Here is a 26062-nt window from a genome sequence, read left to right as displayed (position 1 = left end):
CAGATAGTGCTGCGACCACAACCAATTGGAGTGTTCCATGGCTACATGGCTAGACTCACCTTTGGGAGCTGAAACTTTATTGCTGGAACAGCACAGCAGGTCAGGCAGCATCTAGGGAACAGAAGATTCGACGTTTCGGGCACATGCCCTTCTTCAGGAATGAGCAGAGAGTGTTCAGCAGGAGAAGATAAAAGGTAGGGAGGAGGGACTTGGAGGAGGGGCGTTGGAAATGTGATAGGTGGAAAGAGGTCAAGGTGAGGGTGATAGGTCGGAGTAGGGTGGAGGCAGAGAGGTCAAGAAGAAGACTGCAGGTCAGGAAGGCGGTGCCGGGCTGGAGGGATTCGGCTGAGACAAGGTGGGGGGAGGGGGGATGAAGAAACAGGTGAAGTCCAAGTTCATCCCCTGTGGTTGGAGGGTTCCCAGTCGGAAGATAAGACGCTCCTCCTCCGACCGTCGCGTTGTTGTGGTTTGGCGGTGGATGAGTCCAATGACCTGCATATCCTCGGTGGAGTGGGAGGGGGAGTTGAAATGCTGTGCTACAGGGTGATTGGGTTGGTTCGTCCGGGTGGCCCAGAGGTGCTCTCTGAATCGCTGGGATTTCGGAGCGACGCTCCTTCGTAGATTGCCATGCTAAATTGCCCAGAGTGTACAGGGAAGTGTAGATTAGCTGCATTAGTCAGGGGTCACGTAGCGTAATAAGGTAAAGGAATGGGTCTGGATGGGTTACTCTTCAGTGGGTCGGTATGGACTTGTTGGGCAATACGGCCTGTTTCCACACTGTAGGGACTCTATGATTATTGCCCATCCCTATTTGCCCTTGAGAAGGTGGTGGTGAGCTGGTTTCTTGTTATCTAAGACCAGAACCTCTGCTGCTGAGACTTATTCATGGTCTAGCCTCCATCCCAGACAACTGAACAACTCATTAGACTAGAAGAGGAAGGAGGAATGGTGTAAGTGCTCCACACAAGACTCAAGCCACCAGTGGTTGGTGTTACACCCGAACACATTATTATATCAGGGCTCTGTATTGTTGTGTAATATCACAGAAATGAGCAATAATTTCCAGAAATACCATATCCCATAAATGAGTGGGCTAAGAGTAGAGTTTTGGATTAATTGCTTTCACGTGCTCAGGAATCATAGATGTCAGTAAAATGGTTATGATCGGTAACGTGCTCCTAGAGATTGTGATGGGGCAAATCTGTAAGAGCTTGCACTAATAAATAATGTTCACTGAAAGTGAGTTAGTGGTGGCTGCAAAGTTGATTTGTCCATGGACACTCCAGTCTTACTGTGCTTTGGGGAGATGGCTGGTGCCTGTAGCACAAGCTGGAATATTTGAGTGAGGATGTCAGAATATGGGTGAGGGAGAAGAAGAAACGAAGGAACATCAGAGGAGAATAGAATTCTAAACAAGTCTGGGGAATGGCGTCAGATGGAAAGCAGTATGTCCAAAACAGAAATTAATCAATAAACCATTACACCACATTATTTCCAGAACTGCTGCACTCCATCTGTCGCAATCAGTGAGCTGCTGATTTGTCCCTCTCCAAGAGCTTGAGAAATCTTTGAGTGTTTCATTCTTCGAAGGCGCTTATTAACTGAGTGATAGCTGTGTATTTCTAAAGGCCATTGTAGACAAATTACTTCATTCTCTCTTTTTGGTTTTTTTTTTCTCTATTCTTCTCCCAGTATGGAAGAACTGAAGTCATTGAAAACTCATTGAACCCAGATTTTGTGCGCAAGTTCGTCCTGGATTACTTCTTTGAAGAGAAGCAGAACCTGCGTTTTGATGTGTGAGTAATGACATCTCTTTTTGCCAGATGCCACACTCTGCTCTCTGTGTCCTTGAGTAAGCCTCAATTATGCTGAAAGCCAATGAGTGAAAGATGATGTGTAAACAAGGCCAGTCAGACTATGGGCAAAAACAATAAATACAAAATATCTTAGGTACTTATGCCTTTGCTTAACAAGAAAAGAACACATCCATAATATCATTCTTAAAAGCAGCCATCATCCCACAAGTAAAAATCCAAAAAGACATACTTCACGGCAGATTTAATTTTGTAGTGATGCAGAATTTCTAACAGTCATAAATAAATGGCAATCCTTTGTTAAATCTCTCATAAACTTTTATTGTTTTCTGATCCTGCAAAAGCGTCAGTATCTTGCTCATAATATTAAAAACAGAACAGTTCTAGGACAGTAGTAATTACATTTTAGTCTCAAATAATTACTTTTCACTTTGCAGCTCTGTGCTGATGAAGTTGTGAACCATTTGTATGTTTTCATTTTATTTCATGCATTAGCAAGACTCATGGTGATGTCTAATTAATTCTGATCATTCCTCTATCGATTTACTGACTAAAAATTATGTCAGTTATGTATCTACAGGCTTCTGAGCCTCCACCCCCACCCTGTGCGTAAGTGTATGGTAAAAACTCACTATTGCTTTAGAGAGAAAATTGACCCTTTGCTGTTATTCACAATGAGTATCCACAAAGCGTCAATTTTCTGATTTAATTCATTATAGAATAAAAAGCATCTCAAACAAAAGCATGCTCACCTCCCTCTCCTCTCTGCACAGACACTAGGGCTGATTTTTAATTTTCAACACTGGTGGGAGATAGTCACTAATGGGTTGGCTTTCTGTAAACAGTGTGAAAGAAAGTTGTGAGGTCCATATGGGTAGGTGATCCACTACCATCCATTTGCCTCAACACCACATGTTAAAATCAGCCCTACAAATGTCATTTCACAAATACATCAGGCTTATGCAGACTGGGAATGAATGGAAAGTGTGTTGGAATATGATAACTGGACAAATTAGATATTATCAAGCACTCTTGTAGTGTACATTGGGATGGCTGTCTGCAAAATTGTTATTCAAACATATACTTTTGTGACAATCTAACGGCACAATCATAACAGGAAGACATTGAATATCTTCAGAAGGAGGAATTGTCTTTATTGATTGAATTCTTAAAATAAGGCTGAGAAGAGATCAATTGAAAATATGACCCTTGATGGGTGTAAATCTGGAAATCACATTGCAACTTTGATTTACATTTTGAAATGTCGCCATTGTCAAGAATGTTTTAAATACACTCTCATCCTGTTCACAAATCCTGGAGGTTCATTAAATGTGCAAATGACACAAGTAGCTGCATTGTGTCACAGTCTATGATTGTGGCTTTCAGTCTCAGTGTCCAGCTAACTCTGCTGAATTTATAAACAGATTATATTCCTTCATAATACCAAAGGTGGAGGTCTGGGAAAAGTGGAAATTTTCCCATTCATTGAGTCTGAGATCACTTCTGTCAAATTCTTGCCCACTTAATGCACCACTTAATTCTGTCTTTTGCCAGCATGATGGCTCAGTGGTTGGCACTGCTGCCTCACAGTGCCATGGACAAGGGTTCAATTCCAGCCTTGGGTGAACATCAGAGTGGAGTTTGCACATTCTCCATTTCTCCGCGTGGGTTTCCTTTGTGTGTTCCGGTTCCCTCCCACGGTTACGTGGATTGGCCATGCGAAATTGCCTCATACTGTCCAGGGATGTGCAGACAATGTGGGTTAGCCATGGGAAATGCAGTGAAACGGTAGGGGGCTGGACCTGGGTGGGAGAGTTGGTGTGGACTTGATGGACTGAATGGCCTGCTTCCTCAATGTAGGGATTCTATGGTCTCCAAAACTAGAGGGCATAGGTTTAAGCCGACAGGAAAAAGATTTTAAAGAGACCTTAGGGGCTACTTTTTCACACAGAAGGTGGTGTGTGTATGGATGAACTACCAGAGGAAGTGGTGGAGGTTGGTATAATTACAACATTTAAAAAACCTCTGAATGGGAACATGAGTGGAAAGGGTTTAGAGGGATATGGGGTAAATGCTAGCAAACGGGACTAGATTAACTTAGGATATCTGGTCAGCAGGTTTGTTTGTTTGTATCTCTATGATTCTATGTGGCATCACAAGTTTCCCAGCTTCAACACTGAACTTTTGGGTTGGTGGTCACTTAGATACCTTCAAAGGGCCACAGAGTTTTATGCCAGCGGTAATTGGGCCCATCATGTGTGCTCATTACTAGAACAATTCACATACAGGATGATGGCAGTAAATATGTTTCCTTCAAGTTCTCCTCCAAGTCACAGAGTATCCTGACTTGGAACTTTATCACTGTGCTTTCACAGTATCTGGAGCAATAGCCTGGAATTCTCTTACTAACACTGTGATAACAGCCACATCACAAGGACTGCACAAGTTCAAAATGGCACCTCACCACCCATCTTCACCAGGATTATTAGGGATGGACAATAAATGCTTGCTGAGCCAGTGATACCCACATCCCATGAACCAATAAAAACAATCCACTGCTCTGCTCTGCTCACGTACCTATTTAGTTGATAATGCATTTGCACGAAACCGTGGAATTGACCAGAAAATAATCAGCTGTAGTGGGTTGTCAGGAGCTGCTTTCACTGCTTTTGAGGGCAGCTGGTTGTTTTAATTTAAGGATGTTTTCCAGCTTTGACTGTTTCTTTCTTTTTCTACCTGTCAGAGAACTTACTCAGGAGATTTTCGCTGGGCATATCATACCCACCATCTGGCAGCTTTCTGGCAGGCAGTCCAATATATTGAACAATTGCAGAAGTAAACTTCTTTTTTAAAATGCTGGTCCCTTGAAGTTTGCATCTCTGTTCTCCTAAGCAGAGTTAGGATGTGAGCTGGCTGTCCAAATAGTTCTGAATCCACCAAGTGCTCTCTTTCTGAGCACACATTATTTAAAATCTGCAGGAGTTCAATGCTGTGCTTGGCAGGATAAGAGCGAATAGGGATGCATCATCTTCAGTAATACCTTCAGCTGTCAGTAATGGCATGGCATCTGATTAATCAGGCAAAAAGCAGTTGGATGTGTGTGTGTGTGTGTGTGTGTGTGTGTGTGTGTGTGTGTGTGTGTGTGTGTGTGTGTGTGTGTGTGTGTGTGTGTGTGTGTGTGTGTGTGTGTGTGTGTGTGTGTGTGTGTGTGTGTGTGTGTGTGTGTGTGTGTGTGTGTGTGTGTGGTGTGTGTTAGATGCACTGCTGTGCCATGCCTCAGGCCTTGGCATCTCTGCTGCTGACTGACTGTGTTTCGTGTAGTAGTATCAGTGTTTGCAATGTCATTACACCTCTTCCTGCGCAAGTCGTCCCCTTCCTGTTATTTTTCCAACTTCTTCTTCAAAAAGAGTAAAAGTGGACTAATACGTGCTCTAGGCAGAGGATCCCAACATGTATGAACCAACATGTGCGTGATTACAGAAACAAGTATGGCCAAGAGAGACATATTGAATGAGCTCTTTAGCAATGTTTCAGTGTGTGACTGAAAGCATGAAGAGTTGCAGCAAAGCCTCCCTCATTGACATAGCAAGCAGACAAGGGAAGATTTGGTAGTACTGCGGCAAAATGGTGTTCTCATTATTTAAGGCTAATAGCATGCTGGCCTTCATAACAAGAGGGATTGAGTATAGAAGCAAAGAGGTTCTTCTGCTGCTGTACAGGGCCCTGGTGAGACCACACCTGGAGTACTGTGTGCAGTTCTGGTCTCCAAATTTGAGGAAAGACATTTTGGCTATGGAGGGAGTGCAGCATAGGTTCACGAGGTCAATTCCTGGAATGGTGGGATTACCTTACACTGAAAGACTGGAGCGACTGGGCTTGTATACCCTTGAGTTTAGAAGACTGAGAGGGGATCTGGTTGAGACATATAAGATTATTAAAGGATTGGACACTCTGGAGGCAGGAAACATGTTTCCGCTGATGGGTGGGTGTCGAACCAAAGGACACAGCTTAAAAATACGGGGTAGACCATTTAGGACAGAGATGAGGAGAACCTTCTTCACCCAGAGAGTAGTGTCTGTGTGGAATGCTCTGCCCTAGAGGGCACTGAAGGCCCAGTCTCTGGATTCATTTAAGAAAGAATTGGATAGAGCTCTCAAGGATTGTGGAACCAAGGGTTATGGAGATAAGGCAGGAACAGGATACTGATTAAGGATGATCAGCCATGATCATATTGAATGGTGGTGCAGGTTCTCGAAGGGCAGAATGGCCTCCTCCTGCACCTATTGTCTATTGTCTATTAGTCTCATGTGTCAAAAATATGAGAGCGTGATATTGGTCCTCAGCATGTAATTATTAAGTACTGTAGCTAGATCTGGGGAAAATGCTAATTTCATTCAGATGTTGTGCCATCTCTTGCTTTGCCTGTGCATCTAGTTCTTGTTCTAGCCCATCCACCGTTTATGGAGAAAGCCTCTATTTTGATGTTCACTTGCTTCACTAGCATCTCCGTGACTGTTGCTGTAAACCTCACATTACCTAAAGCCATCTTACTGAAACCCTGCAGCATTACCTCCTTCCTTTGCCTGGAAAAGCCCTCCCTCTTGAGTTGCTGCACACACTATGTCGCTGCTGTGGCAGTCAGTTTCCTGTCTTCCAATTACTGAGCCTCCTGCAATTTCCTCTGGCAGCTGGCCTCCCCCATGTAAGTGAGGAGGAAACTCAGTAACTGGCATCGTTCTCAGCTTGCCTAAGTCCCACTGTCGATGACCAAGGTCACATCTCCACCCCATTCTCGTCAAACAACAAGTCACCATTGGGATTCTACTATGCATCTCCAATTAATGGTATTAATTAATTAAGTGAACATGCTTCAATGAAGCTTTAATATCTCATATGGGGGTTAATGTCATATTTAATGTGATTACAATCGTGTTACTCATTTACAACTGTATATGCTTTAAGTTGAATGAGGCAGCTCCCCACTGTCATGGTTAAAAGGGCCAGCTGTCCAGTTTGGAGGTGACTTTGACTTACACCTGTTATTGCAAAGTTGTTGGCAATGCTTTTACTTGTTCTTTGGAGGTCTATCAGTGAGCTTATGCATCCATTCAGGAAGGTTAGAGAATTGGGTCATCTGTACTGACTAGGTCCGGAACTGTTTGTAACTGCAATAGCTCTAGGTCTGCAACATGACTGAGGGATGGAACAATGATTGCATTGAAGGGAAGTTACATGCACAGGATAGACAAGAGGGCTTTCCAGAAGAGAAGGCTGTACCAATATGGATTTTTAGAGTCAGGAGAAAAGCCTGAAGTCACTCACGTTCACCATGGTGGGACTTATCGAACCAAACCCACGACTCAAACGTGTCCTGGGTCCCTTCACACCAAGGAGAGAACAGCATGGCAGTAGTTATAACAATCACAGCAGCATTAACCTGAATCCAATTAATTCTTTCCAGGCAGCAGCAGGCTACCTACCATTGAAGCATCAGGGAGGTGTTGGAAGACAAGAAAAGCATATTCTCTCAGATATGGAAGAGGCAGGATGTGTGAGAATGTGGACTAACCAGGATAGTGGGATTCTTGATGATGCAAAGCTCCATCAACAGGATGTACATGAGTCTGCAGGTCTCCCACGCCGACCAGTAGCATTACCATTTCTTCAACAAGAAGTTAGGTGCACAGTACACCATGTCTGCCATCCTGGCAGCAGACATTATGTCTTAACTTTTAAGCATTCTGCCGTTTCAATGTCCATGAACCTCCAAAAACGAGTGGGTGTATGGTGATAGCCCTGGAGACGACAGGAACATCATGAAGTAGATCATTACTTTACTGAGACAATGCTTCTGATCATTGAAACATGTGGGAGGAGGGTGGGGCATACATTCTAGGTGTGCACTTGAATGGCTGAACAAGGACCTGAAAATCAGCATTAAGAAGGCACAGCCACTACCTACAGGAATTTGGATGACAGAGGAGGAGGCAGGAGACATTCAGGGCACCTATGTTCCCGACAGCTTCTGCTCAAGCTCTTCTTCCCATAGCGCACCTACTCTTTAGCACCATGGCTGCATTATCCTGTCCAGTTTACCACCCACTGGGGAGACTCCATTACAGTACACCCTTGGCTGAAATCCTGCAGTGAAAGCTATCAACAATGCTTCAGTTTTCATTGTGGAACACTATAGATGGCTTTATTTAAGCAGTTCAACTTCTTTAGCAAAAAGCAGGGAGCAGACGAAAGTGTTTGTGGAACTCTCAAATAGTAAGGTAATATTTCAAAGTGTGACATGGGCACAAGGCAAAACTGGGAGTGTTTTTCAAGATGGGGATGGAGAGTGGGGGTATATAGATAAGAGGAACCTCAAGCAGCTCTTGAACTTGAGGACTGCAGCACCTTGGCATTATCTGGGCTGGCTGGCTGAGAGGCAACAGAAAGGGGCATTAGCAGCATGACTGAGGGAGGTGGTGATGTCGCAGTGGTAATTTTACTGGGCTAGCTCTGAAAAACACAGATTCACATATCACCACCGCAGCTGATGGAATTTAAATTCAGCTAATAAATCTGGGTTTGAAAGCTCGTAATAATAATGGTGACCATGAAACTATCATTAATTGTTGTAAAAAGCCATCTGGTTTACTAATGTCCTCTCGTCTTCTCTTGGCATCCATCTGTCTCAGGAGATGATTGACTGTGTCTGGGGTGTATGTCATTTCTGAATTGAACATTGTCTGTTGTGGCTGTACAGGTCAATTTATAAATGGCAGACCCTCCTGCAGCTGCCACAGATAAATAATATCAGCCTGAGGGCAACATTTGTTTACCTTCCTGTGGGATCCCTTTTCTGCTTCACTTGTATTGACCTCCAATTTTTCTACACCCTTCCTGACTGCTTGTCTCTTGACACTCTGATGATCTTCAAGTGCTTCCCATGTATTGACTCCTTCCTGTTCAACTTGATGGGATGCCGAGAGATGTCCTTGTTTTGGAGGCGCGAGTGACCTGTCGACCTTGTGCTATTAGCATGTTACCATAGAGCATGCCTTTGGGGATGCAGCCATCATCTTTTTGGCTTTAACATACACAGAACACACTGAAGAAACTCAACAGGTTTCTGCAGAGAGAGAAACAGAATTAATGTTGCAAGTCCAGTATGCCTCCTTTAGAGATCTTCCTTTGCCTGACATGGCCCAGACAACTGAGTCGCTATAGATTCAAGAGAACAGACATACTGGAGATCCCTATAAACTGGTGTACTTCTACAATCAACACTCTGCTTTGCCAGAAGATGCTTAACATTGTTCAGAGGCGTCTTCTTTTGTTTTCCTGCCATTATTCTTTCATATTCCTTTCTGCTCTCTAATTTCCTTTTTACATTTCCCCTTACAAATTCTGCACTCCTCTAGAGTGTCTGTATCAGCCATAAAACTTGCTTTTTCTCTTTATCTCTTCCTGTAAATCTCTTGATATCCAGCATTTACAGGATTTGTTCATCCCATCCTTTGTGTTCATTGCAACATGTTGGCCCTTTACTCTCACTGTTTCCTTCTTGAATGCATCCCACTGCTCTGCCGCAGATTTACCTAAAATCTTCCAGTCCATTCTGGCTAAATCATATCCCATCTTTTAAAAATTGGCCTTCCCTTCATGTGGAGCTTTGATTTCAGGCCCATCCTTGTCCTTTTTCTAAACAATCCTTGAATCTAATGAAGTTATGATGCAAAATGCTCCCCTGCTGATATTTTAACTACTTACACGACTTTATTCCCTAAAAGTAAGTCCAGGACTGGCCCCTCTCTTGTAGGGCCTTCCACATATTGGTTTAAAAAAACCTCTTCTGGATACATAGTGTGAATTCCAATCACTCCAAACCTTTCACACTATGACTATCCAGTAATATGGGGAAGTTGAAATCCCCTTATATTATTACTACATTACTTATACACTTCTTTATTTTCAGAAGCCCTTCCTTTAAGGCCCTGCAGCCCTTTTTCATCTTGCTGACCTCCGTGACAAAGGCCATGAGCCACGGAGGCCTCCATTTCCCTCCTTTCCAAATGTGGCATGGGCAGCCATGAGCAGCCTCTTTCACTCAGTGCAACTTCCCATAAGAGGGCTAGACTGCCATTAAGCTTCCTTGGAAGAACTATAACTCAGGCACATTGTTCGATTCCCTGTTGAGCATTCAGGCAGCCAACATTAATAAAATGGAACAATTGCAAATGTTATTTTAGCTGCTTGTCTCTTAGATTTCTTCTCAGTGGTAGATGTGTTTTATGTGTACAATGATCAGCCACTTTGAATAAACCAGTTAGTTACTTGGGTGCAATAGATAAGACATTCGCCATTGGAAGGAACTCTTATGTCACTTAAAGAAAGATTATATTGAGTTAGGATTAAGCTTCTAATCCCTTTTCTGAGAGGTGTTTGTCCATCATTCAGTGGACTGCAGAGAAATGAACTGATTAGTGTGCCCGTTTATTGTGACAGCTATAGCTCAGTTGGGAGTACTCTTGCTGTGAAGTCGGAAGGTTTTGAGTTCAGCTCCCACTCGAGCACAGAAATCAAGGCTGACACTCCAGTGCGGTACTGACAGAGTATTGGAGGTACTGAGCTTTGGATCAAACGTTAAGCTAAGATGTCTTCCTTCAGAGATGGATATAAAAACTCCCATGGCACTATTTCAAAGAAGAGCAGAGGAATTATTCCAGATGTCTTGACCAATATTGATCTCTCAACCAGCATCACAAAAACCGATTAACTAGTACTATCACCACATTGCTGTTCCTGGGAACTTGATTGTTCCTGGGAACTTGGTTGCAGCACTCCTACTTCAGAATGATGACTACTCACTGAAAGTGCTTCATTGACTGTGGTGCACTTATATGTCTGGTGCTTCTAAAGGATGCTATAGAAATGCAAGTCTTTGTTTTTACAGTTCTCTCGTGCTTTCATGGGCTGATTCAAAGCTGCGATTTTGTTGAGCTGACTCCAGTATTTTAGGTGTGAGCTGCTACTTCTAAAAACGATAAGCCTGTTTCGCGTTATGCATGACTGATGTTAATCATATTCTGCTGACATGTAATGGAGCATTGTTGTGCATATCCTGATTACTTTGTGTGGAAGGTAAACTTCACCCACTGAAGACATGAGCTTGCCCATGGAAGCTGACTGTTGGATTGGCTTTGTGAAGAATTATTTGCACAAATCTGATTTATAAGAGCATATTCGCTTTGTGTGAATGAGGGATAATCATCCTCTTCGACTAACCTTATTTCAACTTCATAATTTTAACTAAATTCTTTACACAGGGCAAAATAATAATATTTAGTAGTATAATGCTAAATATTTACGGCACAAAAACAGTCCTTTTGGCTCAATAGATCGACATCAATGTTTATACTTCTTCTGAGCTTCTCCTACCTTACTTTGTCTCAACCTATCACCTTATTCTTCCAATCTTTGTTATCCCCATACTTATCTAGTTTCCCCTTAAGTACATCTGTGCTATTCACCTCAATCATTTCATGTAGTAGTGAGTTTTCCACATTACAGATTGCCATAAAGATGAAAGAAGCAACAAAATCAAGGTTGAGATGTTCAAAAAATATTCAGAAATAACTCTGCCGCATAAATATTCATTGTGAGGAATTGAAAGCTATCTACATATATTGGGGATGCTGGGGGATAGCGGTGGAACATTGGAAGTGTTCCTGTTCAATCTCTTGCCCCTTAAAGACTTTATCTAACAAGCTAAGGCACTCAAGAAGGCAGCAAGCAAACAGAAGATTGTTAAAACGAATTTGGTCCTCTCCTTCCCTGAGACAGCACTCAAAACAATTCTGAGACTGTATGTCTGTTGGGAGACAACTGACAGGAAGGTTTCAAAGCGACCTCTCATTTCCAGACAAGCTTAGACCTCTGCCATCCTTTGCAGCTATCTGCAGTGTAATTACTTCCTTACAGCTTTGTTCTTACCTTCCATGCTGTGTCAATTTAAAAAGAAATCAGTTCTTCATTCTCAGCCCAACATCGTTTGATCTTTGACTGCAGCGGCTAATATTAGTTTCTGAACGGTTACTTAACTTTGAAGCTTGGGAGTATAAGAGCAGTTTCTGGATGTATCCGTTTGCTAACTTTTGCAATATACAAAGAAAATTCAATACAGCCCAGCGAAAGGAAAATGGATTTATTTGGCCCAATGTGTAGGTTTTGCTTCATTTCTATCCTGAATGTTTGGCCTGGCCCAACATTACAACAAAGGGCATTGCCATCAATTTTAATAATTTCATCTGAGACACCCTTGGTTTGGAGTATTACGGGAGGCATTGGCCCAGTATTATCATTTGACCTATTAACCAGAGCCCCAGGTAATGTTCTGGCAACCTGGGTTCAAATTCCACTGTAGATTTAAAAAATATCTGGAATGAAGAGTCGAATGCTGACTATGAATCCATTGTCGACTGGTGGAAAAACTATCTGGTTCACTAATACCCTTTAGGGAAGGAAGCTGCTATCCTGATCGTCCTATAGCTGACTCCAGACCCACAGCAATGTGATTGACTCTTAACTACCCTCTGCACAATTAGGAATGGGCAGCAAATGCCGCCTAGCCAGTGATGCCCTTGTTGTATGAATGAATAAAAAAAATGAATCCCACTACAGCAGATGATGGAATTTGAATTCAATAAAAATCTGGAATTAAGAGTCTAATGATGACCATGAAGCCACTTTTGGTTATCAGGATAAAAATGACCAGGTTCACTAAGTCAATAAAGCAGTTGCAGAATATTCAATGATACAAATCTCTAACAATAATTTATTAGTGTTAGGAACAAGATTTCACAGTGCAGTTGTTTCCCTGCTAGACTAAGGAGGCTGCATGCCATTATAGGAACATGACCTGTCATTAAAAAGGTAATAAAGCTGTTAAGTACTAGACTGATGTTCTGCATCATATACTAAAATTTCATGAAATTCACAGGGAGGTTGTGGATGAGCTGACATTTTTACACCATTCTTGGTGGAGGGGTGCGTATAGTCAAACAAAATGTGGATATTTGCAAATCATGGGGTATTTCTTCAATGCCATAAGTTGCTTAATACATTGCTCTTTGCTAATGCAAAATCATTAAACTCTCTGTTACTTTTGAACAAAATTCTGGGTCAGTATTTTTGTTGCTGTATCTTATTATCGCATTTGAGAAGTACTGTTTACAAAAACCACAGTTAAATCCATCCTGGCGCAGCCTTATTATTGTTTTCTCAATGTTAATTCCTACTGTTTTCTCCAAGCATTGACCTTGATGTTAATATACAGGTAGGGAGAGTGTAGGGAAGAGGGTGTGGAAAACAAGGCAACAAGAGAAATGGAAACTTTGCTTATCCTAATTACGTTATTCAAGCAACAGGATACAGCTTTGTGTCTAAAACTGGTTAGATTAAATACCTATATGTAGAACTGATGTGAAGGTGCCGGTGTTGGACTGGTGGACAAAGTTAAAAATCCCATAACACCAGGTTATAGTCCAACAGGTTTATTTGAAAGTACAAGCTTTCAGAGCACTGCTCCTTCATCAGGTAAATAGTGGGCAGGATCATAAGACACAGAATTTATAGTAAAAGATAAAAGTTTCATACAACTGATGTAATGTATTGACCAAACTTAGATTGCTGTTAAGTATTTAGTCACTTAGAATGAGGATGCAGGTTTCAATTGATTGCTATGCAAATCCAAGACCTTGTTTCAAGTCACAGTCCCAAGATAACTTAAGGTGCTTGCAAGGTTTGTGAAGGTTTATAGCTCAGGTTGAGGTTCAGGGTTTAGGTTTGCTCGCTGAGCTGTAGGTTTGATATCCAGACGTTTCATTACCTGGCTAGGTAACATCATCAGTGGCAACCTCCAAGTGAAGTGAAGTGAAGCTGTTGTCTCCTGCTTTCTATTTATATGTTTGTCCTCGATGGGGTTCCTGGGGTTTGTGGTGATGTCATTTCCTGTTCATTTTCTGAGGGGTTGATAGATGGTATCTAGATCATTTATGGCGTTGTGGTTGGAGTGCCAGGCCTCTAGGAATTCTCTGGCATGTCTTTGCTTAGCCTGTCCCAGGATAGATGTGTTGTCCCAGTCGAATTGGTGGTTTTTTTCCTCCGTGTGTAGGGCTACGAGGGAGAGACGGTCGTGTCTTTTTGTGGCTAGCTGGTGTTCGTGTATCCTGGTGGATACTTCTTCCTGTTTGTCCTACGTAGTGTTTGTGGCAGTCCTTGCATGGAATTTTGTAGATGACGTTGGTTTTGTCCATGGGTTGTACTGGGTCTTTTAAGTTTGTTAGTTTTTGTTTGAGAGTGTTGGTAGGTTTGTGCGCTACTAGGATTCCAAAGGGTCTTAGTAGTCTGGCTGTCATTTCTGAAACTTCTTTGATGTATGGCAAGGTGGTTAGGTTTCTGGCTGTGTTTGGACTGCTTGTTCTTGGTTTGTTCTTGACAACAAACTCGCATTCCTGGACGTAACAATCGAAACAAAGGACAATGGAGAACTACAAACCTGCGTTTACAGAAAATCCACAAACACTGACCAAATACTTAACCACACCAGCAACCATCCCCGCACACAAACAAAGCTGTATCAGAACACTATTCCAACGAGCGACCACACACTGCAGCACAGACGAACTTTGGAAAACAGAGGAGAACCACCTATATAACGTATTCAAGAAGAACGGATGCTCAAAAAATACAGTGCGCAGATTCCTCAAGAACAAACCACGACAAGCAGACCAAACACAGCCAGAAACCCTAACCACCTTACAATATATCAAAGAAGTTTCAGAAATGACAGCCAGGCTACTAAGACCCCTTGGAATCCTAGTAGCGCACAAACCCACCAACACTCTCAAACAAAAACTAACAAACTTAAAAGACCCAGTACAACCCATGGACAAAACCAACGTCATCTACAAAATTCCATGCAAGGACTGCCACAAAGACTACGTAGGACAAACAGGAAGAAAGTTAGCCACCAGGATACACGAACACCAGCTAGCCACAAAAAGACATGACCCTCTCTCCCTCATAGCCCTACACACGGAGGAAAAAAATCACCAATTCAAATGGGACAACACATCTATCCTGGGACAGGCTAAGCAAAGACATGCCAGAGAATTCCTAGAGGCCTGGCATTCCAACCACAATGCCATAAACAAACACATAGATCTAGATACCATCTATCAACCCCTCAGAAAACAAACAGGAAATGACATCACCACAAACCCCAGGAACCCCATCCAGGACAAACATATAAATAGAAAGCAGGAGACAACAGCTTTGCTTCACTTGGAGGTCGCCACTGATGATGTTACCTAGCCAGGTAATGAAACGTCTGGATATCAAACCTACAGCTCAGCGAGCAAACCTACACCCTATAACTTAAGGTTTTCTCAGTATATTAAAAAAAGACATCCTGAGCTCAGGTTAGAGTCTTTCTGACTCCCAACCTTGAGTCAGACTGCTTCTGTTTCCAAAGTGGGAATTTATAAAATGTCATATGGACTGATTGCCAACAGATTGTGTGTTTTCTGAACAAAATAGAATGGATCTGCAAATACAAATCTGCAAATGCAAATTCACCCCATAGACCTATGTGTCTATAATGTAGTGGGATCACCTATAGGGTGACATGAACCATAGATCCTGATTGAGGCCATTTTCATGGGTATTGAACTTAGCTATCAGCCTCTGCTCGGTGACTCCGTAAAGACCGCCTTCACCCGAAGATCCGAGGCTGAATATCCTTGACCGCTGAAGTGACCACTGGGAGGGAACATACCTGTCTGGCAATTGTTGCGCAGTGTCCATTCATCCATTGTCATAGCGACTGCTTGGTCTCGCCAATTTATCATGCCTCGGGGCATCCTTGCCTGCAGCATATGAGATAGACAATGCTGGCCGAGTCACATGAGTACCTGCCACGCACATGGTGGGTGGTGTCCCCACGTGTAATGGTAGTATCCCTGTCACTCTGACACATCTTACAGTGGTTGCCGTGACAGGGTCGTATGATGATGTGGTTGATGTTGTCCTGAAGGCTGGTTTGTTTGCTGCGAACAATAGTATGTTTAAGGTTTGGCGGTTGTTTGAAAGCGAGAAGTGGAGGCTTACGGAGGATCTTGATGAGGTGCTTATCCTCATTAATATATGTAGAGTGGTAGCACAAACAAATGACAGGAAACTGAGGCCAGGGTCCTGTGGGGATGATCATTGCCATGATCAAGATAATTGAGAGATGCTGAAAGTTTGCTCCCAAATCAGGAATCTAGAGCCTAGAGGAGCATTAGTGATGACTGGAAAACCTGTAAAAATGTTGACATTTACCTCATATGGTCCAATATTTGACTCTTGCTCAGTTTTGCCTAAATTGGGATTCTATATGGCTACCCTTTCTCCCTCTTAGGGCTTTGGTTAATGGAGTCTAAATGATATTCATAACTTGCATATTTAGGCCTCCACTTTCTTCCTGTCAGTGTCCTACTTGCCTGCTCAATGGAATGAGTTAATATGGGGACACAGCAGAAACAAAACATGATTGGTGAAGGTACATGTTTTAACTGCATTCCCCCACCAGTTGCCTGCTCATTTTTGCCTGGTATGGCTACTTCACTTTAATTCTGATTAGATTCCTAGATCTGAATTCTCCCAGTCCCTCAAACAATGTGGGCAGTGGCAAGTCAGTTGGCAAAATATGGTAAGATTGGAAAATGTAATTCTTAATGTTGAGGAAAAAAATGACGAAGTTTGCTGCCAACGTTTGAATATTGAGATGATAATCCCATGGATAACTAGTGAGAGGCTTATTTGCATGTATTAACATGTCATTATTGCTTACTCTCACCTCATATATATAGTGTGCTATTCACCCACATGACAGCGGCATGATGGCTCAGTGGTTAGCACTGCTGTCTCAGTGCCACAGACTGCCAAAGTTTGAACATTGAGATGATAATCCCATGGATAACTAGTGAGAGGCTTATTTGCATGTATTAACATATCATTATTGCTTACTCTCACCTCATATATGCAGTGTGCTATTCACCCACATGACAGCGGCATGGTGGCTCAGTGGTTAGCACTGCTGTCTCAGTGCCACAGACCCAAGTTCAACTCCAGCCTCAGGCAACTGTCTGTGTGGAGTTTGCACATTCTCCCTGTGTCTGCGTGGGTTTCATCCCACAGTCCAAAGATGTGCAGGATAGGTGGATTGACCATGGGAGATGCAGGGTTACAGGAATAGGGTACAGGGGTGGGTATGTGTAGAATGCACTTTCGTGGAGGGTGGTTTATGTGGACTTGATGGGCTGAGGGGCCTGTTTCCGCACTGTAGGGATTCTATGACAGAGAGAAAACAGACAGCAACAATAAAGACCACGTGACTTCAGCTCCCTGCTTGCTCCTCTAGCAGCTTTAGGCACACCTCACAGGTGGCATCTGCTTGCACCCTCAGAGATTAAAACTGGACACACTCTAGTCTCACTACATCATCACAGCACACCTCCAACTCACTTAGGATACAGTTATCCACTTTAATGCAACACTTTGAAGCACAGTGACATCTTGTCTTGTCATGCTAATCCCAGGCACCCATCTCATGGACTGGAGCAGTGTGCTTCTCAGGGCTCTTTGTTTTCTTAGTACTCACTCACTTTGTTCTATTTGGATACACACAGTGCCCCAGCCTTGTTTTGTCTTGCCTTTACATACATTGCTGTTTGCATTCAGAACTTGCAGGTTCGCCATATATCCATCTTGCCTTGCCTCTTAGCTCAAACACCCAGCCAGATAGCTTGTCACGTTTGCCAGCAGTGATTACGAAATGGGGCAGACACATTGCTTTGTGGTACCATGCTACACCAATGCCATACCTTCTGCTTGTGCCGGCAGCATACATGTCAAACACACTGAATATGTTTCAGCCAAATGGCCATAACCGAATACCTCAGGGTGTAATCTTCTTTCAGGTGAAGGGGGACTGTCGTCAGTGAGAGAATAACAGCAAAGTCATCATCTAATATTAGTCCCAGGGTTGAACACAATTAATCTGGCACTTGGAGTGTTCAGGGTCAGGGGTTTCATATTGTTCCGGTGTGCGCCATGGTCAGTCCTGAAGAATGATATGATATTATGCTACTCAGGAGTTAGGGAAAGAGCAGCAGCCCCCTTTTCAGGATTCAAACATGGGGATATGGTGCTAAGGATAGATGTCTTGTGTAGCTTGATTTGTAGCTGCAGTTATTGTGACAGTCAATCATGACGGTATAAAGTGACAATATATTTACAAATGTGAGCTTTTATTTTCAACTCATGTAATCGATGTGCCCTTACTTTAGAAGCTTTTCTTTTTCATTTCGATCCCACTGTGTGTATTGTGATGGACTATTCTTGCCTGGCAGTGACGACTGTGGTGCACAGCTCAATTTTAAATATGCCATTCCTAACCTGCACATTTAAAGCACTTTCTTCCTGCTATTGTCCTGCTTGCCTACCTCAGTGGAGTGAGTTAATACAGGGACACAGCTGGACAAACGTGATTGGTGAAGGTACATGCCGCCCAGTGTTTTAACTGCACTCTCCAACCTGGGGTGTGAATCCCAGATGCCCTAGCAGTGGCAAATACTTCCACCGTTGCTAGGCTCAAGATAGCACAAGCATAGAGGTGTAGTGCCTACATAATCAGGTGACTAACAGAGAATAACATGAAATAATTAGAGCTTTTTTTAAAAAAAATGATTAGATTAGACTCCCATACAGTGTGGAAACAGGCCCTTCAGCCCAAACTGACCCTCCAAAGACTAACCCACTCAGACCAATGCACCTAATACTATGAGCAATTTAGCATGGTCAATTCACCTGACCTGCACATCCTTGGACTGTGGGGGAAAACCCACACAGATACAGGGAGAATGTGCAACTCCACACAGACAGTCACCCAAGGCTGGAATTGAACCTGGGTCTCTAGTGTTGTGAGGCAACAGTGTTAATCACTGAACTGCTGTGCCACCCAACATTCATAGAAAGAAACCTTCCAAGAAACTCTCAGTAATGGGTACATAGCTGATTTTGGTAAAATTCAGCACCTACTTTCAAATGTCCAAACTTAATAAAAATGCAAGATTAAAAAACCATTGTATCTTAGATTTCTATCTGACAACAGGATATACTTGTCATCAAACATTTCCATTATAAGTTCTTATGTCCAAACTGCCTATTCAAACAAACTGAACTGTAACCACCCATTCTTCCAGAGGAGGCTCCACTTTTAGAGAACATGGAGCTAACAATGGTATTATATTCAATGGTATATAAAGCTATGATGCTCAGTGAAAAGTAAAACTGCAGTGATTGTAACCAGGTGGAACTTGTTGACTATGAGATCCTTGATTGGGCTTGTTAACCTGGGCCAATCAGGAAGCTGTGGCTGACCAATCTAAACAGGAGATAAATTTAAAAAAACGGAAAAAAAGAAGAACAAATGCAATCTGAACAGGTGTGGGGCTTGTGGTGCAGTGGTAGTGTCCTGACAACTGGACCAGGAGGCCTAGGTTTAAGTCCCACCTGCTCCAGAGGCATGTGACAACATCTCTGAACAGGTTGATTAGGAAAAATAGATCTAAACAGGGGATTTAGAATCTTCTCAGTTCAGGAGACTGACTCTGAGCTAGCTGGTTACAGCCAATGTATTATGCATAAGTAAATAGAGGGTGACTTGGTGACAGGATACCAGCCTCTGTGCAGTTATTTCAGAAACAAAGAATTATTGACAGTGAAAATATAGAAAACCAAGAGTTAACAAATTTTATGTTGATATATGTAACATATAATAAGCCTATACATATTGAAACATTGAAAAGAAGATTTCAAATGCAGCAGGAAGTGGAAGCCTGTGTTGTATTGATTTTACTCATTGCCAGCTGCTTATATTGTTATAATGTTGGCTGTTGGCTTATGGATGTTCCCTTATTGGTCTCACTTTCTTCTCCTGTCTTAATCCTGCAGGTACAATGTGGACTCCAGGAGCACAAACATTTCAAAACATGTGAGTTTGTCAAATTAATGCTAATTGGCAGTTATTGAGAGTTCTAGATATAGCGGGACTGTCAATCAAATAACATCAGATACTTTGCCCCAGAATGGTTTATTAAGACTACAGTCTCCACACAATTTATGTGTTCCACCTGCATAATCATCCCTTCAAGAAAACACATTCTGTGTAGATAGTTGGCGTAGTTTTTTTTTACCCTTAGAAATGAACTGGCAGCAAAATTTAGCCATTAATTACTCGAATGAGATAAAGTCAGAACAACTTTATAAAATTATCTTAGTACTTTAGTGAAGTGTAGCTATAAACTTAATTTACACTCCAACTTGAGCTACATACTGGCTGGGTTAATAGCAGGTGGGCAACACACAATCCGATTTCTTCCTGTAGTTTTTGATTATCAGGTTCTTCCTCTCTCCTTCTCTTCTCTTCTGCTCTGGTTTGAAGTTTTCTCTGACATGCAGACCAGATCAGGAATGTCTCTTTTATCTTGGTTGTTATCCAGTTAACCCCCTCCCTCTCCTGAATCATCTTTAGTCTCATGGAGATCATGCCCTGAGCATGCTTTTCATGACCAACCATGAATGATTTATGCGACTTTTTGCTGATCTCTATTTGATGTATTGAGCTGTGCATTTATCATTGCTTGTTCCACCTTATTTCAAGCTGCTATGTTCTGTTGCTCCTTCTCTCAATATGCACTCTCCTCCCATTTCCCTACCCTTATACAAGCAGGCATCCAGGTCTCAGATTTCAGCTGATGTGGAAGGTTTTAAAAAATGTTTCCACTTTTATATGATGCCCTATTTCTACACTCTCTCACATTCCTATTCTATTCTATAAAGAAAGATATCTAGTAAAGTTAAATATTACTTTCTAATAGAGTTAGATGCTAATAAACTTCTTTCTGAGGTTTGGTGCCCAGAATGGAAACCATAAAGGTATATTATAAAAAGTTTTATTTGATTATAAATTAACTTTCACCCCTCTGCATTCCTGAGACAAAAGTCAATGTTCCTTTGCCTTTTATTGAACCCATCCACTAGCTTTTAGTAAGTTCACAGAATCACAGAATTATTGCAGCACACAGAGGTAGAGTGTTTGGCCCATCATATCTGCGCTGGTCCTGGGAGGTCTTGTTATAACTCAGTGCCATTCTCCTGCCTTTTTCCCATTACCCTGGATTTTATTTCTATTTAAGTAATTATTTAATGATCCAATTCAATACCTCAGCTGAAACCATCTCCACTATATTTCCCAGTAGTGTGTTCCAGAGTCTAACTACTCACTGCATTAATCAATTTTTTTCTTACATCACATTCACTTCTTTTGCAAATTAACTTTTATAGCTGTGCCCCCTCATTTGTGAGCATTTTCATTATTCTTAAAACTTCCACCAAACCTCCTCTCAACCTTCTCCTCTCTAAGGAAAACAATCCCAATTTCTCTGATCAATCCTCATTATTGAAGTTTCTCATCCCTGAAATCATTGCTATACCCCGAAATCTATTTGCTTTTCCACAGTTCCAGGCTTCTGATCAGAAATAAAACAAAGAACTGCGGATGCTGGAGATCTGAAAGACACAGAACCAGATTGATGTAGAAACACAGCAGGTCTGGTAACATCTGTGGAGAGAAACAGAGTTAAAGTTTTGAGTTCAGTGACCCTTCTCCAGAACTCCAGTTCACTAGAATTGAAACATTAACACTGTTTTCTCTCCACATTTGCTGCCAGACCTGCTGTGTTTCCGCATCTATCTGTTTCTGGGTCTTTCTGATCAAAAGCTGTCTGTGCAGAAATCACGTTTTAAAAAAATCGTGGGAGAATTCCCCACAATATTTACTCCATTCATTCCCTGAATGGGAAATTCCAGTTAGAATTTCAGAGATCCAATATATTGGGGTGGCACAGTGGATTAGTGGTTCGCACTGCAGCCTCACAATGCCAGGGACCCAGGTTTGATGCCAGCCTCAGGCAACTATCTGTGTGGAGTTTGTATGTTCTCCCCGTGTCTGCGTGGGTTTGCTCCAGTTTCCTCTCCCAATCCAAGGATGTGTAGGTTAGTTGGATTGGCCATGCTAAATTTCCTGTAGTGTTAGGTGCATTAGTCAGGGGAAATAAGGGAATGGGTTGGGATGGGTTACTCTTCAGAAGGTCGGTGTGGACTTGCTAGGCTGAAGGATCTTTTCCACACTGTAAATATATACTTTCAGGGCAAGGCTCTCCAAAGTGTAAATGTTGTCATTTTTATTAAATCAGTCATGGGATGTCTTGCCCATCCCTAATTGCCAGGCCATTTCAAAGGGCAAATAAGAGTCAACCATGTTGCTCTGGGTCTGGAGTCACATATAGGACAGACCAGATAAGGATGGCAGTTTCCTTCCCTATAGGACATTAGTGAACCAGGTGGGTTTTTATGACAACTGATAATAGGTTCATGGTCACTGTTACTGAGACAATTCTAGATTTTACCTCATACATTAAATTCCACCACGGTGGAAATTGAACCCCTTCCCGTAAAGGATATCTGAGTCCTCTGAATGACTTGTCCAATGTAGCACGATCTTTCTATAATTGGCTGTTTATGAATAATAAATTCAATCAAGAAAATCATCCTTTCAACTTGTATGTACAAAGTAGCAGGAAAATGGCTCAAAATACCTTACTCTTCAAGCATTGGTTTGTGCAAATGAGTATTTGTTGTGTAAAACAACAATTTAAGAATGAAGTCAGAAAACAGGAAATAATAGCATGTTTTAAATAATCACAGATTCACCAACGATTCTTAGAAGGCATCTTCCAAAGCCACGACTACTTCCATCTAAAAGGACAAGGGCAAGAGATATACGGGAACACCATCCTCCAAACCATTCACCATCCTGAAATATATCTATTCCTTTACTGTCACTATTACGACATGGGGTAAACCCTTCTGCTTAATTTAGGACATAGAACATAGATCAATACAGCGCAGTACAGACCCTTTGGCCCCTCGATGTTGCGCCAACCTGTGAACTAATTTAAGCCCATCCCCCTGGACTATCCCATCATCATCCATATGCTTATCCAAGGACTGTTTAAATGCCCCGAATGTGGCTAAGTTAACTACATTGGCAGGCAGGGCATTCCATGCCCTTACCACTTTCTGAGTAAAGAACCTGCCTCTGGCATCTGTCTTAAATCTATCACCCCTCAATTTGCAGCTACGCCCCCTCATACAAGCTGATGTCATCATCCTAGGATAAAGATTATCACTGAAGAAGGGCTTATGCCCGAAACGTCGATTCTCCTGCTCCTCGGATGCTGCCTGGCCTGCTGTGTTTTTCTAGCACCACATTTTTCAACTAAAGATTATCACTGTCCACCTTATCTAATCCTCTAATCATCTTGTATGTCTCTATTAAATCTCCTCTTAGCCTTCTTCTCTCCAATGAGAACAGACCCAAGTCCCTCAGCCTTTCCTCATAAGACCTTCTCTCCAGACCAGGCAACATCCTGGTAAATCTCTTCTGCACCTTTTCCAATGCTTTCACATCCTTCCTGTAATGGGGCGACCAGAACTGTACACAATATTCCAATTGGCATTTTGTACAGTTGCAGCATGACATCACGGCTCCTGAACACAATCCCTCTGCCAATAAAACCTAACACACCGTATGCCTTCTTAACAGCACTATCAACCTGGGTGGCAACTTTCAGGGATCTATGTACAAGGACACCAAGATCCCTTTGCACATTCACAATCCCAAGAATCTTTCCATTGATCCAGTATTCTGCCTTCCTGTTATTCTTCCCAAAGTGCATCACCTCACATTTAGCTGCATTGATCTCATTTGCTACCTCTCAGTCCAATTCTGCAATTTATCCAACTCCCCTACAACCTGCAACATTCTTCCACACTGTCCACCACTCCACCGACTTTAGTATCATGTGCAAACTTACTATCCCATTCACCTATGCCTGCTTCCAAGTTATTTATAAAAATGGGCAGCACGGTGACTCAGTAGTTAGCACTGCTGTCTCACAGCACCAGGGACCCGGGTTCGATTCCACCCTAAGGCAACTGTCTGTTTGGAGTTTGCACATTCTCTCTGTGTCTGCATGGGGTTTCCAAAGATGTGCAGGTTAGGGTGCATTGGTCATTAGTGTTCAGTGATGTGCACATTGGTTGCATTGGTCTGGGGTAAATATAGGCTAGAGGAATGGATCTGGGTGGGTTACTCTTTGGAGGGCTGGTGTGGACTTGTTGGGCTGAAGGGCCTGTTTTCATACTGTAGGGATTCTAGTAGTGGTCCCAAGACAAATCCTTTTGGCATACCACTAGTAACCAGACTCCAGGCTGAATATTTTCCGTCGACCACCACTCGCTGCCTTCTTACAGAAATCCAGTTTCTAATCCAAACTGTTAAATCACCTTCAGTCCCATGCCTCTGCATTTTCTCCAAAAGCCTACCATGTGGAACTTTATCAAAGGCTTTACTGACATCCATGTACACCAGGTCAACTGCCCTACCCTCATCTACATGCTTAGTCACCTTCTCAAAAAACTCAATAAGGTTTGTGAGACACAACCTGCCCTTGACGAAACCATGTTGACTATCTGAAATCAAATTGTTGCTTGCTAGGTGATTATAAATCCTATCTCTTATAATCCTTTCCAAAACTTTTTCCTACAACAGACATAAAGCTCACTGGTCTATAATGACCTGAGTCATCTCTACTGCCCTTCTTGAACAAGGGCACAGCATTTGCAATCCTCCAATCCTCTAGTACTAAACCTGCGGACAATGATGACTCAAGGCCAAAGGCTCCGCCATCTCCTCCCTAGCTTCCCAGAAAATCCTCAGATAAATCGCATCCAGCCAAGGGGCCTTATCTACTTTCACATCTTCTAAAATTGATAACACCTCCTCCTTACTAATCTCAATCCTTTCTAGTCTAATAGCCCATATCTCAGTCTTCTTCTCTGCAATATTTTCCTTTTCCTGTGTGAAAACAGATGAGAAATATTTATTTAGCACCTCTCTGATCTCCACAGAGTCCACACACAACTTCCTACTTCTGTCTTGTGACTGGCGCTATACCTACCCTAGTCATCCTTTTATTCCTCACATACCTATAGAAAGCTTTAGGATTCTCCTTTATTCTACCTGCTAAAGACTGCTCGTGTCCTCTCCTTGCTCTTCTTAACTCTCTCTTTAAATCCTTTCTAGCTAGTCTGTAACTCTCCATCGCCTCGTCTAAACCATATCGTCTCAACGTCACATAAGCCTCCCTCTTCCACTTAACAAGAGATATAATTTCTTTAGTAAACCATGGTTCCCTTCCTTATCACTTCCTTCCTGCCTGACTGGGACATATCTGTCAAGAACACGTAATATCTGTTCCTTAAACCAGCTCCACATTTCAATTGTCCCCATTCCCTGCATTTTGCTACCCCATTCTATGCTTCCTAAGTCCTGCCTAATCGCCTTATAATTGCCGTTTCCCCATCTATAACTCTTGCTCTGTGGCATGTACCTATCCCTTTCACTAAACTAAATATAACCAAATTATGGTCACTCTCTCCAAAGTGCTCACCTACCACTAAATCACACACCTGGCCTGGTTCATTACCAAGCACCAGATCCAGTGTGGCCTCCCCTCTTGTCAGTCCTTTGACATACTGTGTCAGGAAATCCTCCTGCACACATTGGACAAAAATTGAACCATCTGATGTATTAGAGTTATAGCATTTCCAGTCAATATTGGGGAAGTTAAAGTCCCTCGTAATGACTACCCTATTCCTTTCAATCCTCCCCAGAATCGTTTTGCCAATCCTCTCCTCTACATCCCTGGAACTTTGCGGAGGCCTATAAAAAAAACTCCCAGTAGTGTGACCTCTTCTCTCCTATTTCTAACTTCAGCCCATACCATCTCAGTAGACGAATTATCATCAAAAGTTCTTTCAGCCACTGTTATACTGTCCTTAACATCCATTCCTGACCCTGCTCCATCCATGTCTCCAAAATGGCCACAACATCGAAGTCCCAGGTACTGACCCATGCTGCAAGCTCACCTCCCTTATTCCGGATACTCCTGACATTGAAGTAGACACACTTCAAACCAGTTTGCTGTCTGCCAGCACACTCCTGTGACCATGAAATCCTGTTCATG

General features: G+C 42.4%; 1 protein-coding gene across 1 annotated transcript in view; it reads left to right on the top strand.

Moving 5' to 3' along the window:
• The window catches only part of LOC122558872 (copine-9-like), a 405261-nt gene that overhangs the window by 129875 nt on the left and 249324 nt on the right, over window positions 1-26062 (top strand). Inside the window, exons 4-5 of the mRNA XM_043707757.2 lie at window positions 1693-1796; window positions 19863-19902. Of these exons, the coding sequence (XP_043563692.1) occupies window positions 1693-1796; window positions 19863-19902 (144 nt within the window). The remainder of the gene's footprint in view (window positions 1-1692; window positions 1797-19862; window positions 19903-26062) is intronic.

The sequence above is a fragment of the Chiloscyllium plagiosum genome, unplaced genomic scaffold (assembly GCF_037043375.1).
Source record: "Chiloscyllium plagiosum isolate Xiang-an unplaced genomic scaffold, Cpla_swu_hap1 HiC_scaffold_14, whole genome shotgun sequence".
NCBI lineage: Eukaryota > Metazoa > Chordata > Chondrichthyes > Orectolobiformes > Hemiscylliidae > Chiloscyllium > Chiloscyllium plagiosum.
Note: the sequence above shows the minus strand (reverse complement) of the source record. Positions and strands in the feature narration are given on the sequence as shown.